The following is a 19,137-nucleotide window of genomic DNA, read 5'->3' on the forward strand; positions in this document are numbered from 1 at the left end:
GTGCTCGCTGTTCATCTATTAACAACAAATGGAGAAATATTCATTTGTGGCTTGTAAAAATTTTTGAATACATTTAAAACAACTGCTGTTCTAAGTGTAATTAAAACACAGCAATGACTAATTACAACATAATGGCAAATAAAGGGCAAGAGCAATGGCTTACCAAGGCCCATCTCACTGAGTTGGAGGCCATAAAGAGTACCATTCTTGTTTAGAAAAGCTTGGAGGATCTTCTCTTTGGCTTGTCCTATGGTGTCACAATCCAAGGCATTAACCTGGATGTTCTGTGTAGTGCCTTCACCTTCATTTTCTTGGATATTTTCAAAAACAACATTTAATGCCTAAAAGAGTAAAAAAATTTAAACTTGAAAACCACAGTTAGACATACTTTTATGCAAAAGATTAGAATGCTCAGGAAAACAACAGAGAAAATTCACATAGGACCTGGTCATGAGTATTATTATACTGCTGTCCTGAGATTTGAGAAATCCATGTTCAAGTCTATCTGAGACATGAAACTCAATGGATGACTTTTTTCACTTTATCAGTCAATTCTAACTCACAGGGCTGTTGAGAAGAGAGGGAGAGAGCCATGTGTACTGTCCTGAGCTCACTGGAGGAAAGGCAGGGTAGAAATGAGCAAAACAATATACATTTTTACTATTTTCACTTCTACTAACTTCTGAGATAAGACTGTACAGTCCGTCCTCGCCTTACGCGGGGGATCCGTTCCGGATCCCACCACGTAAGGCGAATTCCGCCTATACTTGAGCCCCATTGGAAACTTGAATGGGACGCGCTGCCCTTTCCGCCCCGCGCACGCGCCGCGGCTTGAGTGCATATGCTCAAGGCCGCGTATGGCGCACCCGCGTATGGCGCGGGCGCACTGTATTTGGACCATGGGAAACAGAATTCATAACTCACACCCAAGTCAGTTAAAATACAGTTGAGCTTTACAAGGCCTATCCCTTCCCTTTATTCTCCTTCTCATGTGTTTTGAAATAACTGGTGGCTAATTTGGTATTCAGCAATGGGAATTTTAAATTATTTTAAAATATATATGTTTATTAGAATACATTATTACACTTCATTACTACAACAATGTTTTCATATTTACATTTTACAAATGTTTTGAGCCTTCAATTTATTTCTGACATGGTGACCATAAGGCAAACCTATTATGGGGTTTTCTTAGCAAGTTTCTTCCCATCTGGATACTGGCTTTGCATTATTCCGCATGTCTTTCAGTTCTGAGCTTCTTCTGATCGCCCAACAGAAAAGGCAATTCTTAACCCTCCTTATTATATATCACCTCTATATATTCTATAATCTCTCTAATTTTTTTTAAAGTATGTGAACTATGAAGTAGGCTGAGATAATTATTTTTCAACAAAACTCACTTCTTATCAGTAGCAGAATAGTTGTGCTTTACTTTTTAATGTTGTCATTAAGCCAAAGACCACACTGACCATAGTTAAGTTGTTATCTTTCCAATAAGTTACAAGAAAAGAGGAAGCACAACTCTTTTTTCATCTTCTCTTGCCACACGAAGTGCAAGATATGTAATCAACAAAAACTGTGTGGGCTTATTTCCTGTTCCATCATTACAGATAACAGCAATATTTTCATCTCCCTCTCATTACTCTGTTATATGTGTCTCTCTGAATTGCGACACTGAATCAGAATAATGATGAAAACAGGTTGGGAGCATGAACACTATTTAGGCGAGGTCCATAGTAAGAAAGGGGTGTCTACCTTAGCCTTCCCAATCCTGTTGACCTCCAGCTATTTTGGATTTCAACTATCAACACCCTCAAATAGCACAGAAAACTATAAGGGCAACTGGGAGCTACAGTTCCAAACATCTGAAGCTAATGAAAAGCTGGTGTGTTTGGGTCTCCTGTCAAAACATTGGGTATATAAAAGTTGCACATCACCAAATGTAAGTCTAGAAAGTAGAATTAGACAGCCCTTCATTACATTTTCATGTGTTTGGTTTTTTCTGAAACAAGTATTGTTGCCACAATAGGTGTGAATACATTTCTTAAAGAAATGAGTGTGCTGCAGAGGGTTTTTCATACCTTGCATGATGCCATTCTTCATGACTCTCTGAAGCAGAAGTATGCAAACTAAACACATGGATGCAAATTACTTTAGGTTGTAGGTTTTTCTTTAGGTTTTCTTGGCATTATATTTTTAGGCACATAATCCAGAGACTACTGACCATAATATCCAATTCCTTAAGCACAAAGCGAATTGTAGAATGTAAATTTACAAACCTACCACTGTATTAAATTCAGTTACTTGCCACAGTAACCAGTCTTCATTTAGTGTGTACAGGGCCTTGCAAGTTATTACATCCACAGGACCCTTGATCATCCTTTGATTTAGAGTAGTCACAAGCAAATAGAACGGCTCTCCAACTGTTTCCTAAGAAAGTGAGTGAAACAAATATAATGCATACGTTTTTTCATTTTTTTTCTCTGAATTTTTGTGTATTAGAAATTAGTTACTGCAAAGTCAAAGAGAAACTAGATGGAAAAGTGCTAAGAGAGACTATTTAATCAATTGTCATGGTCTAATTCTTTTCCAAATGATATTCATATGGAAATCCACACACTAACTGCACCATGTAATTATTTTTCTTACATGTATATGTGCATTACAAACCTGCAGTTAAATGCAGCCTCCAAGCGTGTATATATCTATTTGAGAATAGACACATGTGCAGTCACTGCAACCTATGACTGACACACAGGTCTTACATTTCCCCTAAGCTGAACTGCCTTCTACAGGAAATATGTTGTAGTATTTGAAATAATGGACATCACAGATGCCTCTAGATAGGCAGTTCCTTTCCTCCACCAACTTTGAATCATACCAACACTGGCAACCTGTGGTCCAGGTTGAGGTGCGAACCCTCATTCTATCACAGCAGGATAAGGAGCCCTTGCTCCTCAGAACATGGGGTGCTGAAATGGATTCCTCATTTCTTCAATGAAAGATCTGTAGTTGCTCAGATCCAGGCTTCCCATTATTTCATGCACTTTATAAAATGGCACCAAAGCTGACTCTGTTGAGCTGACTTGAGCAGTCCCAACAGGGAACTCTGCATTCAAACAGATAACTCAAGGAACTGCTATGAATATGTATCACAAAAATAAGCCTACTTCTTCAGTCTTTAGTTCTGAAAGGCTATAATACTTGCCCGAAGAAAACCAGAGAGGCAAACAGACATCCAATTCGTCAGCAGCTTTTCTACTACTGATTCTGTACGTCTTAGCATCAGCTTAGGTTGAGCGTTGCTAGACTGGTCCATCAAATCTCTTGTCAAAACTTCCAGAATATCAGTTAAGTAGACAAGGTTTGTTTGTAGTGCAATCGTCAAGAAAGAAGCAAAAAGGCATCTGTTTATGAAAGAATGTAAATGTAAAAGACAAAAAAGAGGGACTGAAAGTTCCAATAAAACCATCTAATGGCTTCAGTACAACATCTCTCCACAGCATAGCATAAAGATCTGCATGCAGACATACACTAGGTTGAGCCATATACTCCTCTTTCTTACTGTAAAGCCCCAAAGCTACCTTGCACAGCTATTCCATGCTTCATGGTGAAAGAACTAAAGAATGACCCCTTGTTCTAACAGATCTGCAACAAGTCTATTAACTCCATGACTTCAGCAGGTTTTGACTGGATGGATAGCAAGGACCATTCTGCTGTAGAAATGTTGTACCTGTAGCCAGGTACAAAGTGATCAGAACAGCACTGAGACTGCTGGAAGACACCCTCAGACCTCAGCTTTGCAGTTATTATTGTACATTTGGCTATGGGAGGGTATCCAGATGCTTCTTTGATCCTGCCTTCTTGTTGTGAAGCATGGAATGTCATGTGAGGTGGCTTTGGGGCTTTACAGTAAGTTGGGGGGTATTTGGCCATTGTGCAGAGAGGAATATCAACCCCCACAGCACCTGAAAAAGGACCTCTGCACATGTAAAGGGCACTCAACATGTGTGGATGTCACTTACTGAGTCCTAGCCACTGTCCTTACAATACTAGCTTAATTTATATACTTTCAAAGCTATATCTTGCCAGCTGCCACACAAGGTAATGAAGAACTACTTGCTATATATGTAGCACAGCCCGGTGCTTTCTATAGATAAGGACAGAAGCAAAATGAATTATGTGAGTAATATGAGAAATGCCACAGAAAATACATTCTTAAGGCAGCATGGTATGTACTGAGCATAGACAGTCCATACAAACAAGGTCTTGGGTGTGCAGAGCATGAAAATAGGTCGGAAGCATTACAATGACTATAATGCCTCCAGATACTGTTAGACTGAAGTTTGTGTAATTACTCATTACTGACTATACTGGGCAGGGCTGATGGTGGCTGTTACAGTCCAAGAGCATCTTAGAGGCTGTTAAGTTCCCAGCCTTTTCTATAGACCACTAAGCACATGTGTGACCAACACAGCTCCACTGATAGGAATTTATAGCGGGAACCCACACAAGAGAGAAATTAAGAAAAACAGCATCTGTCCTAGGTCACAGAAGGATGCAATGTATATAAACTATGCAGCTAAGGAGAAAACAACATCTATCCATGTCAATCACCTGGACCTTATATGACATTGTGGGAGATGACATAAACCTTTTAATTTAAATTTACAGCGCTTTATAAATAAAGGATAATAATAATAATAATAATAATAATAATAATAATAATAATAGATCTATCATTTCAGCCTGGAAACATTCCACTTTCACATAAAAGTAAGAGTAGAAGAGAGGTAAAGGGCATATTAACTGTCCTTTTCTGCCTCAATCTTACCAGCTTTCGCACAATATCAGAACTTTGGTGCTTCTTCTGTTCACTGAAGGACTTAAAAGTCTACAAGTAATTCATAAAAGGGTAGTAATCTTTGCCTATGAACATGTGAATTTCATTCTACAAAGGAGTACCTTCTAATACAATTTATTCAGCATTTAGTATCCTAAATTACTGAACAGCTGACATAGGCATTATTTCTATTTTATGTTTTCACTACAACATATCTTGTAATTAACTGAAGGACCAGATACATTTTTTCTATATGCTATTAAAGAAGAATCAAGTAGCTGTGGTTCTAAGAAAGGGAAAAATAAAAAAGATACTTCCGTGGATATATACTGTCACTTAACCATTTCTATGTCTTGAAAAATATAATTTTTTATATCATACCTGTCTCTTACAGAGAAAGTTTTCTGTTTTTCCAGAGTGTGAATTAGAGTAACAAGGAATTTTTTGTTACAAATTAACTTAGACAATTCTGTAATGCTTTCATCCTTTTGACTTGGGCTTCTACTCTGCAATGGTTGAAAAGATATGAATTATATCTCTGTGTGTTTGGCTTTATGGTAGTACACACTTAATTCTTCATTATAGTTGCAATAATCATAATCAGAAATCTAGATTAAATACTTGGTTATTAATACCAACTCTTGCCCTCTAAATGTTAGGTAGTTTTTCATACCCACTGCACTCCTTAGCTGGAGGCCTAAGTTAACATTATATGTATTTTTGGTCACCGTGGAGGTTGGTATTCCATTCATCCCATTGCAATGACCAAAGACACCCCTCCAGACTTACCGCAGAGCCACTGACCCCTCTCCCATTGTCCTTGCTTCCTTGATGGAGCGCAGTAGAAGAATCTGGCTATGTCTCCATTTCCAGGTGTGAAATAATTACACAAGACCTCCAGAAGGCTACAGCACACCTTGCAGGGTGATATCAGTTCACACTTGGCTATGGGGACATGATCTCCACCAAGCATGTTAATGGTTGTGGGATGGAAGAGGGATTCAGAGGCTTTACACTAGGTCCAGGGAGTGGTACATGGCTCTTCATAGCATAGTTCCACACACAGAAGTACTACACTATGCTGAATCATGCAGGGCTGGAGCTCTTATTTCCTGAATAAGAAACCTGTGTGAAGATTAAAAGTTACTGTATTCTTTTCTTTCTTTAGGTCAACAATTTGCAGACATAAGTATCCTCCTATTTTCAAATATTGTAATGCATTTAGATGTTATAATCTTTAGAATAAATGTGTGTGTGTGCCTTCATGTCACCTGTCAACCTATGGCGACCCCACATTTCAAATGTTTTCTTAAGCAAGGAATACTCAGACGTGGTTTTTCCAGTTCCTTCCTCTAAAATATAGCCTAGATCACCTGGAGCCCTGGTTAAATGCCAGTACTGCAGCTACAAGGTTCTGAGTTCAATCCCAGGGGCTCCAAGGTTGACTCAGCCTTCCTTTCTTTCATTGCTTGGTAAAATGGGTACCCAGGTTGTTGGGGCAATTAGCTTACAAATTGCAGAGTTCACAGAGTTCACTGTTCATACTATTGCTATTGCTATGGTATTCATTGGCAGTCTCCCATCCAAGCACTAACCAGGGCTAGCACTGCTTAGCTTCCAAAATAATCACTCTAATAAAATCAACCCAGTTACACTACAATATATCATTGCATCACATCACTCTGGTTAATCATCATTCATCCCCAGCCAGCAAATGTAGTGCTAATAATCACTACATAAAGAAACACTTTTTTCCTAGAAGAAAACTATTTTTATATGGCATGGCGTTGCAAGGTTTTTTACATTTAATGAAGGATAAAGACAGTGTTTAAAATACAGACAAAATAGAAAACAGGATCCAGCAGAAAAATTGTGTAGGATGGTACAGTATGTCCAGGATTGTGCCCGTATCTTCACATTTAAAGGCAACAGTTTTGAAATGTAAGTGATTTATGTTTCCCATCAAAGACAATTTGCCACCTGTCATCTTAATGAACACAAAACATCTGTATATGTATATCACCTGCTATTCATTGTTTTATTTAGTTATAGAATTTATCTGTTGCATCTCTCAATAGTATTGTAATTCAAAGCAAAAAGCAATATAAAATTCTCAATAATATTGACTAGAAACACTATAAATATTACTGTCAAAGTGCTCCTTTCTACTGAAGAGGTTGCCTGACTTTGCAAGACAGGTAAAAGAACATCTAAAATACTTACAAGTAGTGCACTGGAGTCTTCAATAAAAATAAATGGATTGCCTCCAGGCTAAAATAGATTAATAGAAGATTATTTTTACCACTAGATACCTCAGATACTGTAACTTGAAACTAAACAAAATATATTAATTTTAAAAAATAAATGGAGGTTGAAGCATTAGTATTTTGTCACAAATATACCACAAAATTTACAAAGGTCCAAAACACACTACAGAAATAGTCCAGTTTGATTCTGCTTTATTTGCCCCGGCTCGATGCTAGGGAATCCTTGGAACTGTAGTTTTGTGAGACATTCATCCTTCTCTGTCAGAGAACTCTAGTGCCACAATAAACTACAATTCCCAGGATTCCCTAGCACTGAGCCAGGGCAGTTAAAACGGTCTCAAAATGGATTATTTCTGTAATGTGTTTTGGGCCAAAGAGATCTTGTAGCCCATTTGAGACTGAGTCAAAGACGTTGCAGCATAAGCTTTCGTAGTCTCAGGCTACTTCTTCAGATGAGTCTACAAAAGCCTATGCTACAACTTCTTTTGTACTATTAGTCTCAAAAGTGCTATTGATATTGCAGTCTAATGTGGAATTATACCACCACAGAATTTGTCATGCTGTTTCAGACTCCAGCCCATTTCATCAGTTACATTTGACAAAATGGGTTAAGTGCATGCAAGTTTATTCCAAATAAAACTTGTTAGTCTTTAAGGTGTCACAAAACTCATTGTTATTAATGCAATGAAGATTTGGGAAGAGTCCTATGTTTAAAGTGCAAATATTTTACAATAAGAATAACTGGGTTGGCCTAAATTGTGTCTGTACGCAGAAGAGAAATGTTAACTCAAGGCACAAATTATTTTTTAAAGGAGGACCTTAGTATACATTTCCCCATATTATTCAAGCTCAGATCATAAGCAAATGGATAGTTGATTTACAGAATACATTTTGTGGTTCACCCTGAATTGATTTTTTAATGGATGTCCGCATCACTTGAGGTAATGTGGTGATATGGTCTTCTCAGATTGTTTTCCCCCATGTAGACTGTAGACCAACATGCCCTGAAAAATCTTTGAAGAGTAGATGGAACACAGTTTTGTTGTGTTATGTTCTTCACATGATGAAAACCACGAATATAGCACATACAAAACCTTTTTTTTTTAAAAAAAAAAATCAAATTCAACAAATTCAAAACAGAAAATGGAATCAGCAGTTAATGTGAATTAATTCTTATTCATAATATAAAATTATTTGCACAAGATGGGTAGCTGAGCCTGATGTCTACTGTGAATTACATCTAGAGTAGATAAATTCAATAAACAGTAACTTGGCAAGTCAATACATATGCAAGTTCTATTGATTCAATGGGTCTACTGCTGATGGGATTAACAATGGAATTTAAGCCCTGGTAATTTAGCAGCAGTGAAACAGACTGACCCTTTTTGCTACATAAACATCAACTACACATAATGATGACATGTGGGAAAGAAGTGCTGACATCCTGTTAATGGCACATAATATGCACATGCAGGGCTACATCTACACTGCAGAATTCATGCATTTTGATACTGCTTTATTTGCCATGGCTCAATGTGATGTAATTCTGGGATTTGTAGATTTGTGAGATATTTGGCTATCTCTGTCAGAGAACTCTGATGTTACAATAAACTACAAATCCCAGGATTTCATGGGGCAATTAAAGCCAAACTGTATTAATTCTGGAGTGTGGCAGCAGCCTAAGTTTCCCATATTTATGTTTCCTCCAAGACTTCTGGTTTGCTATTTGCATTTTGTTTTAACCACAAAGAAATAGCTTGGCAGAACCAAGGGCCCAGTGGCACTAGGTTCTCCGGCTTTGGTGCTCCAGGGCACCATAAGAAGGCCTTGTAACTTTATGGCTAACTCCAGAGCAATTCCTAACCTCAAATGTTGCAATCAACCAGATGTTCAAGCATTTCCCTTTTAAAGTCATTATTATTAACCGTGTGGAAAAAATAATTAATTGTGTTAACTATTTGGGACATTTCAATTACCAAGAGACTAGCAGTATTTACCTCTGGGAAGAAAGTCCTAAGAACAAAGTGTTTGTAGTCAAGGAAGGGAATCGTTCCAAAATTATTAACCACATCCAGCTTTTCCATCTGTAGTTCAACAAATCCTGCAACCAACAAAGATCCCCTGGAGTGGTAGTTTTTACAATATAGGATTATCTTAATTATAGCTTTCAATATGATTGTGCAAAGCGATTATCAGAGACAGTTCCCAAAGCAGACATTATCTCTACGTTTTTCATGACAAGTGAAACAGAGGGTGAATATGCTTTTCAATATCCCATTTTCTTGGATTAAATTGCTATACACAGTGCAATGGCAGCCAAATAAAGTGGACTGATCACAGTAGACAGTAGTTGCCGTGAAGTGATGACCAGCTCTACACTGGATACTGTGAGATGGAAGCAGAGGTAAGAACACCTGGGCCAGGCATGTAGCTACTAAATGGCTAGTAGCACACAGCCCAGGTTGATGATGTCAGTGCCTTGTGCCCACCTTGGGTGCTGCTGTTGCTGGCTAATTAACACCAGCCTTTCTATATAATGTTAGCAACAGCAATAGCAAAGTACATTTTGTACCACTTAGCAGTGAACTAACACTCCCTAAGCAGTTTACAATGTATAAGCTAATTGCCTCTAACAAGCTCGGTACTCATTTTAGTGACCTACAGAAGAATGCAAGGCTTCCTAGAGCCTTGCCTGGGATTGAACTCTCTTTGGGGTCCCTTTTGGCTGGGGTCCCTGAGACGGTGCCCCGGTTGCCCCAGCCTAGCTACAGGCCTGGGCGGCATGGAGCCACCCGTTTCAACCACATTGGGGCTGTGGCAACCGCATGCTGCAGCCCTGATCTGGCCTTTGCAGGGCACAAAAAGGTACCACAAAAAGCGCTTTCGTTTTGAACCCTGCAAAGGGTGCAATAACTGCATTGCCAAGGCTTGGCGGTACTATTTCGGCACTGTGCCATCTGTACACAGTGCCAGAGGAGCACCGTGATGCTGTGTGGTGCAGTGCATGGTGTCACGCCACCCTGGGGGCAGAGCTGGAGCATGTGTTGTGGAGATGCTACATCCCGACTCTGCCCCCAAGCTATCCCAAACTGCTGGTCTGAACAACTCCTGAGATACTTCCTACTTTCAGCACCACTACATTGCAACCGCCTAATCTCTGGTCTCTATTCAGTGATAGCATATAATTAGTAACACCTTTCCCAGCTCACTGGCCACTACTGACATAACTGGCATCTTATCATACTGGCTGTAATACTTTGCTAATAACAATTCAATAGGAAATCTATGGCGGGGTACAGACCGCCGCTTTGCGGCGGTCTGCCACCGCCGCCAGTAGGTCCGCGGGGGAGCCGGAGCCTTCAGACGGCCCGACTCCCGCGCGGACCGAAAAAGAAGCTCCAAAATGGAGCTTCTTTTACCGTCGCGTTTGCGATGTAGCGAGGCGCCAGGGGCGCGCTCGCTACGTCACAAGCGGCGCGACGCGTACGGACGCTCAGCGTCCGATACGCAAAGATGGCGGCGCCCATGTGGAAGGGGCGCCGCCATCTTGTACGTATAGGATACGTACTAGGGTTAGGGGGGTGCGGAAGCACCGCCCCTTCCTAACCCTAGTACGTATTCTATACGTACTAAATGGCGGTATGTATCCCGCCTATATTTTATAACTTTGAGAACTACTGTATAGAAAGTAATGGTCCCTCCACATTTGCAGGGATTTCGGGTGAAGGACCCCTGTGAATGTGGAAAAACCGCAAATAAAAGAACATTATTCTTTTTACCTAAGATAACATCTCTCTAGGAATTTCCAGTCCTCCAGTGCAACTCTGATCAACATCTGTCAGAAGTTGGTCATAGAATCATGCTAGAGGACCTACTAATGCCCAGAGAAATGTTTTCTCTAGGAACTTCTAGGTTCAACTCTATGGTCAACTTCTGCTAGTTGTGCTGGAGGAACTAGAGATAACATATTAATTAAAACCACAAACAATCAAATCTGCAAAGTCAAAGCTGCAAATGTGGAGGGCTGACAGTACACGTCTTTAAATGGAATTAAAGACACCCTTACTTAGGCATGCAAGAGTCAATCCATTTTCCTCGTACATAGGGAAACCCACCTTCACGTATTTCTTTACGAATTTCACATTCCAAAAGCTCCAAGTGTGCACTCAGTTTTCTATTTAACTGCTTGGATTTTCGTCGAGTCACAAAAACTGCAGCTGAAAAATGGTGAGTGCTTTAATTAATCCAGAAATAGAAATAAGCCTTCTACACATTTGTATTCATTTAGCAACAAAAAGTGTCTCAGCATGTATTTACAATCTATATCCATGCCCCTGGTGCCCTTCAGATGTTTTGCACCTCAAATCCCATGAATACTAAATAGTCAGAAAATGTAGCCCAATATATATGTAGCACATGGGGAAGGCTCTGTGTATGAAAAGACATAGGTTGCACCCTAATGCTCCAGAGGGGTGGTAGTTTCACTGAGCTTCATTTAGGGCCAGTAATGGGAATTCTGGAAATCTTGCAATGCCACAGTTGTCATGAGATTTTGGGAGGGACTTGGCCAAATGCCATATTCCCCATGTCCTCTTGACCTGGATTTTGTCAACTCAGAGATTTCATGCTTTGACAGTGATGGATCTATGGCATTGTAATTACATTAAAGTTGCAGCCTTTTAATAACCCGGAATATACTGTCCAACTGGTGGACTAAGCAAAGTTGAGGAATAGTAAACAGAGCATAATTCAGTACTAGAGGTTATAGTGAAACGTGTTGTGAATGTAACTTTATAAAAATATATAAAAATAAAACTTTTATTTCTATCCCACTTTTTGTTAAAACAATCAAAGTGGCTTACAAGAGTTGAAATACATCCATATATACAAAATATCCACCCCCTTAAAAGACAATTAAACAATATAGAATTTAAAATTACATAACAATTAAAACCAATAAAAGTGGCAGAGTCATCGTATATATATGGGGGGGGGGGCAATCACCACATGGCCGAGTAGTAAAAAAAATAATTTCCATTGCTCATTCCTCCCACTTCAGCTCTTGCAGTTCCTGAAATCTGAATTAGTACGTTACCCCAAGTTTCAAAGTCAAATATTGCAGGGGAGAGAAAAGCATGAAGGGATGTAATCCATCCCACTGACAGATGCCATTCTGTCAGCAGTATATGGGTCTCCCCTGTTCATGGCAAAGCTGAGTCTACAACACAGCTGCCAGTTGCAAGAGCACTCTTAGAGGTAGCATGTGGGGTAATGGAGCTTCACCTGACAAAGGGGATTATCAACTGGGAGGATGAGGAATTCCCAGGTCTTAGGAGATGGGTGGGGCACCTCCAGATCTTGCATAGGTTGGACTGAGATCACTCCTTTTTCTTGATCTAAGCTCCTCTCCTTCAGTCTACTCTCCTTGACTCTTATTGCATATCCATGCTGCATTTTAGGACACAAAAACAATTTATGCTGTTACTTACCTACAATTACTATAGGGATTATTAAGAAAAGGATGTACAGATATACATAGCCGTGTGTTTCATTTGGGACTTCATGCACAAAGTTTCCCACCTTGACCTAGCAGATTAACAAGAAACCGAATGAGCAAAAGGAACTGTAGACCTTCCGCATTTGTAGCAGACTAGTGTCAGTAAATAAACAAACTTGCCTATAAACATAAACAGAAACATCATGTTTTTACTGTTCCCTGAACCAATAGTAATTCACAAAGAGAGAGGCTACTGTTAACAAAAATTAAATTACTAAAAGTGGACTTTGCCAGTACATAATGGAAACTGATATGAACACAAGACTCAAGTAAGGATGGATTCTTGCAGGTGTGAAATGTCCACCAAGTGAGGCTCACTTGTCTCCGACGTTGCTATCTTTTAGAAGTCAAGAACCTCCTATTTATCTGGGACTTAAAATATTAGCTGAGATGTATTTAACTATGTTGCATCTCCCAGTCTACCCACCACCTCTGCTTTGCTGGAAATCAGCTACAGTGAGTGACCGAAGTCTGTTCTCCTGTGGACTGAGGCAAAGCAAACTGACATTACCAACCCCTCCCAACAGCAATCTCCAGTGTGACACTCAGAATCCCTGTGGAAATTCCTCCTTGCACTTGAGATTTCTGAAATGAGGGAATGGAAATGTCAGTCTGCTGCACTCCATTGGCAGGTACATTTCAGAGGAAGGAGCTGGCAAAAACACCTCTGACTATTCCTTGCCTAAGGAAACCCAATGAAATTCATGACGTTGCCATAAGTCAACAGACGACTTGATGGTACATACATACACACACGACTAGAGTCTTAGGTACTTTTCACTACACACACACACACACACACACATGAGAGAGAGAGATTAAGCTTTATGTGTGATCTGACCAGTTACCACTTATGTCTAATCTGCAAATGTGAAACAAACCTAACTAGGGGAAGGGGAAACTGGCAAAATGCTGCTGATCTACTGATTCAACACATTTTTTAAAAAATTAAAAAATGCCACCATATTCTGTCTAGATGCTTTCTTGCCTGTTAAAATGCTAAACTCCAAATAGGGAAGTGAAGTTATATAATTTATTTGCTAAACCTAAGTTTGTAAATCACATGTATGGTGTGGATGCACAGATCCATTGAGCAGACTTAGGTCCAAAACACACTGTGGAAATAATCCACTTTGACACTGCTTTAACTGCCCTAGTGTTCTTGATTCTTGATTATTATTTTAAAACCAGAATTTTAACCAGAAATCAGCAGGGAGACCAAGGAGTCAATTGGAAAGAAAACATAGTTTATTTAGCTGCAGCATTGTTCCCAGAGGACATTCATATTCCAAATTCTGGGACCACGATTCTAAAATGAACCTAGTTTTTATAGTATTTTGAACAAAGGAAACTACAAATCACATTTTCATTGGTTACATTGAATTAAACCCTATATATTCATTGGATATCCTAAGATATGCCTCTATCCCACGTCAATCAATCTTTTATCTATATGTTTTGTTTCAACGTCCCCAAACTGTCTATGCAGGTCTTTCTTTTGTTTGGGTTAGCAATTCAAATATGGAGCCATTCAAAGTTGTTTACATTCCAAAACTGATAATTTGTCATGACCTGAATAACAAACTTTGCTCTTATTTCAGCACTATAATTTTTAACTTCTGAGCATAAGTAAAATTCAAAATTTGAACCAGTTACCGCACTAGCTCAATGCTAGGGAAAGCTGAGATTTTTAATGTTTGTGAGACATTGAGACAAAATCCAAAGGACAGCTGGGTTCATGTCTCGGTATTTGTCCAGGCATCGTAAATTAATTTATTTTGTACAGGGATTCACAAGTGAATTCTTTCCAACATATTTAATTAATGTTGTACTAGCTCTTTTTCTATATTACTGTCTGACTTTACAATACCAGTGAACTGAGCACTGATATTTCATTCTTGTTTCTCCTCACACTATTGTTGTTTTTTCATCCTTTGCTCTGTCCTCTCTGCTAGAAAACAAAATGTCACGCAGCTGCATCTGACAAGACCTAAATGGTATTAAATGCAAATGCAAACACACAAACACACACTTGACCTGAAGTCACTATAGGACAAATGCTAAATGTAATCAATTTGAAGTGAAATTGACACCAAACATGAACATATTTACATCCCTCTGAGCACTCCCTCTGAGTTTGCTGTGCCTCGAAGCACAAATTACTGGATTCTATATATAGAAGCAATGCAGGAAAGGAGAAAGCTCACAATGATATCTAACCAAAGACTAAATTGTGTAAGTTCCCCAATCTGAAAGGCAGGGGAACAGAAAAGTAATATTCATTTTGTGTTCTCCACAAATGAAATTGAAACAAATTGGAAAATTCAAAAAAGTATTTTCCTCATATTAATTTCAATTTTTTTGCTTTTAAAATAATTTTAGACCAGATACCTTTCTCCCTATACTAGTTTTTAAACTGTAGCCACTAGTATATGATTCTACTTTAATATATTAACATCTCAGATGAAGATGTTTAATAAATGGGAATTATTCATTAAATTACAATTGCACCTTACTGGCTTTGCTTGTTGATTTTTTTCTAGCTAGCCTAAGCCCCAGTATTGATAGAGTCCCCCAAATATTCATTAAAATGATCAAACATTGGTACCACCATTATTACAAAATTAAACAATGAAAGCAAGCGTGTTTCATGTTTGAAGGATCTTTGGAAGGAAAAACAGAAACAGATTTGGCTTGATAGATTACACTGAAGATGCATGTTCCCTAATGTTCTGCAGCTGCAAGAAAGTCATTTTACAGGGTGTCATGGGCACATATCTTAATTGGGCAGTGGTTCACAATCTGCCCAAATGATCTATTTCTTTACAGAACGAAGTGCTCAGCCTGCAGCCCTCAAGGCCTCAAAAACACCCCCCAGGAGTCCCCTGGCATGCATATGTGCATGCATACGCATACACACACACCAGTCATTGCCAAATTCCACACGTCACCAATGTTATGCACATCATTTTTTTTATTGTGCTGCTCCTGGCAGTGAAGGTTGAGCAATTTTTTGACCAAAAACGGTAATGTAGCCCTACTCTAAGATGTTGCTACACTACAAATTCAACCTAGATAATGAGGAAATCAAAATAGTTAAAGAGTTGACCCCAGAGTCAAATACTGATCAAAATGGTGACTGCAGTCAAGGAATAAGAAGAAGACTAGGAATGGGAAGGGCAACTATGAAAGAACTAGAAAAGATCCTAAAGAGTAAAGATATACAGTCGCCCCTCCTAATGCACGGATTTGAGATCTGCACCCTTGAAAATACATGGAGGGACAACCTGCAGTATTTGCAGTGGCGCACACGCCCTTGCCATGCGCACAGAGGTGCACTCCATTCAAGCCTATGGGGCTTGAATAAGCATGAGCCTCTGTTTTCATGGGGGGGGGGTCTGGAATGGATCAACCGCGAAAACAGAGGGCCAACTGTATATCTATGAACTAAAGTTAGAATCATCCAGGCCATTGTATTCCCCATCATCATGTACAGATGCAAGAGCTGGTCAGTAAAGAAATCAGAAAGAAAGAAAATCAATCAGGGAGGTCACAGAAATGAATTTGCAGGAACTAAGCTGAACACTGGAGGACAGGGAATCTTGGCGATGTCTCACGATCACCATGAGTCAGAGTCGACTCGAGGGCAGTTAACAAAAAAGTTTGTCTGGCTTGGATATAATGCTAAACTGTGATTGCTCAAAAAGGAAAGCAGAAGTTTCTCAGCAATTCACAGCTGTCCTGGAAAAAAGCAGAACGGTAAAAGCCTGGAAGTCTCCTAGGCTTCTTCCTTAATTATACTGTAGTTCGTTGTTAACATCTGAAGATCTCTGAAGTGGTCAGAACCTCAGATTTACATATAGAAACTGAAAAGTGCCTCTCAAACCCTACTGAACAAAGAATACATCAGACAAATTCCCCCAGCTTTGAGGAGTTGCAGTAGTTTTGTGGCCTCCAGTTTTTATAGTGCTTTCAGAAGCACCAGCAAACACCGTGTAATTTCTTCATGAGATCCAAAATAGCCTACAGCACTAATGCTACACAATTATAAACCAAATGATCATAATCCTACAGATTGTTTTCCAGACAGACTACACGAAACCTGGCTGGCATATTCACAATATGGAGTGGTCACAACTATGAAATACATTTAAAATACAACTCACATACACAAAACAATTTGTTTTACTTACATAAACTTTCACACTGGATCTATCAATCTTGATACCAGCATTTTTGGCTCTGCTGTGTATAATGCTACGATCTTCAGTGTTTGAAATATTTTGGACAATGAAAGTTATATTCACCAATTCTTTATTAACCACATGAGACAGAAAAATTTCAATTTCACTTCTTGATATATTTAGTGAATCGTTTTTTTTCTGGAAAGAATGGAAATAATTAGAATGAAACAGAATCCATGGCATAAAATACAAAGGAGGACATTTTTAAATGGAGAGATTCGTTTTCTTTTTTAAAAAAACTTACATGTATTTTTAACTCCAAGTCGGGTTCCAAATCTGTTGTCAGTTCATAATGAATAAATTCAGGATCTGGATCATACCGAAGTTTAATACAAGGTACATGCCTCTCTTCAATTTTTAGGACAATAGCAGCCATTTTCATCATTTTTTCAGGTTTAATAGCTGGTGTTGTAAAATTACATTCAACACTATTTGTGTGACATGTAAAGTGCTAAAAAAAAGGTAAACAATACTAAACTATAAAACATGGTAAAATTTATACAGCAGGCATTAGTAAAATGTACTCAATATAACTTTAGCTGTGCTTCTATGGATATATATGCTACTCACATTAGAAGAATTTCACTTAGTACTTACATTTATTTAGCTCACAAATAAAAATATAAAGCACAATATTTATTTGAACACTTAAGATGAAGTATTACAAATACTCTACCCAAAGTAACTGCATAGGTGCTTCCTATGGAATCCTAAATTTGTAGTTTAGAAGCACTGTTTAAAATTCTCAGCAAGAGAGCTCTAATACCTCACCAAACTACAAACCTCAGAAGTACTAATGATTTACATCTCATTTGGGAGAAAAGCAGGATATATATCAAATAAATAAAAAGGACACAGCCAGTATAAAGTGGAATCATAGCCAACTGCCCAAATATATGACGAGATATTAGATCTGTGCCTTTAAATTTTCGCAATTCCTTTCTTTTCTACAGAATTTAGATATTTTGATATGGATTGTGCATGACCTTATTATATACTTTCCAATGTAATGTAATATAATATAAGTGCTTTCATGCTGCCTGTCAACTTATAATAACCTCCTAAGTTCAATAGGGTTTTCTTAGTGATTTGTTATTGTCTTCCCTTCAATATATTTTCTACAGTAGCCCTCTGGAACTGCCGCTCTGCTGCCCCTAAAGCAACAGCAATCCACGACCTTTTTCTCTCCAAATCCCTTAATCTCCTTGCTCTCACTGAAACCTGGCTCCCAGCCCATGATACTGCAACCTCTGCTGCCCTTTCTTTTGGTGGTCTCTCCTTCACCCACACAAGCCGCCCTGAGGGTCGAGGAGGAGGGGTTGGTATCTTGCTATCTAACTCCTGCCAGTTTCAAGTTCTATCTTTTCCCCTCAGCTATCATTTCTCTTCCTTTGAGTATCATCCTATCAGACTCTTTTCTCCTGTACAGCTCCGGGTCGCAGTTATTTATCGCCCTCCTGGCTCTGCCACCCAGTTCCTCTCAGACTTTGAATCATGGCTGACATTCTTTCTTTCAGATTCAGTCCCCACTTTGATCCTAGGTGACTTCAATATCCACACTGATGATTCCAATAACCCTACAACATCTCGCTTTAACTCTCTGCTAGCTTCTTTTGGCCTCCAGCCACACTCCAACTCTTCAACTCATTCTCTTGGTCACTGTCTTGACCTGGTTCTTGCTGCAAACTGTGCCATTTCTGACTACCTGGCACTTGACTTTCCACTATCTGACCATCATTTAATCTCCTTTGCTCTCACTTATACTCCACCTCCTCGTCATACTGTTCAACGCCATTTTCGTGATCTTCAGTCTGTTGACTCTAACCATCTTGGTCTGACCCTGGATTCATCTCTCTCTTCCCTAAATCTCGGGGATTCTGCTGATTCAGCAATGTCTTTATTTAACTCTACTCTTTCCTCGACTCTTGACCATTTTGCCCCTGTCTCTGTGCGCACTTCCTCCTCTAAGACTAGGCCTCAGCCCTGGCTTACCCCCAACATTAAGTTTCTCCGGTCCTGCTCTAGAGCAGCCGAACGTCTTTGGAGAAAGTCCAAAGAGTGGGCTGATTTTATCCATTTCAAATTTGTTCTTTCTTCCTTCTCACGCTCCCTCTCTATGGCAAAACAGAATTATTACAAATCATTGATCTCCGCCAATGAGAGGTGCCCGCAGCGTTTGTTCTCCACCTTCAACACTTTGCTTAAACCTCCCTCTCCTCCTGTCTC

At 39.2% G+C, this 19,137-nt stretch overlaps 1 protein-coding gene across 1 annotated transcript in view; it reads right to left on the minus strand.

The window, feature by feature from the left end:
- The window catches only part of PLXNC1 (plexin C1), a 68,224-nt gene that overhangs the window by 12,958 nt on the left and 36,129 nt on the right, over positions 1-19,137 (minus strand). Inside the window, exons 13-22 of the mRNA XM_089526626.1 lie at positions 17,156-17,362; positions 16,861-17,049; positions 12,600-12,696; positions 11,226-11,327; positions 9,108-9,211; positions 7,067-7,114; positions 5,225-5,349; positions 3,209-3,407; positions 2,284-2,430; positions 164-341 (exon numbers count right to left, since the gene is read on the minus strand). Of these exons, the coding sequence (XP_089382752.1) occupies positions 164-341; positions 2,284-2,430; positions 3,209-3,407; positions 5,225-5,349; positions 7,067-7,114; positions 9,108-9,211; positions 11,226-11,327; positions 12,600-12,696; positions 16,861-17,049; positions 17,156-17,362 (1,396 nt within the window). The remainder of the gene's footprint in view (positions 1-163; positions 342-2,283; positions 2,431-3,208; positions 3,408-5,224; positions 5,350-7,066; positions 7,115-9,107; positions 9,212-11,225; positions 11,328-12,599; positions 12,697-16,860; positions 17,050-17,155; positions 17,363-19,137) is intronic.

This window comes from Sceloporus occidentalis, unplaced genomic scaffold (genome assembly GCF_023333645.1).
Source record: "Sceloporus occidentalis isolate IW3139 unplaced genomic scaffold, rSceOcc1.0.p SCAF_5, whole genome shotgun sequence".
Taxonomy (NCBI): domain Eukaryota; kingdom Metazoa; phylum Chordata; class Lepidosauria; order Squamata; family Phrynosomatidae; genus Sceloporus; species Sceloporus occidentalis.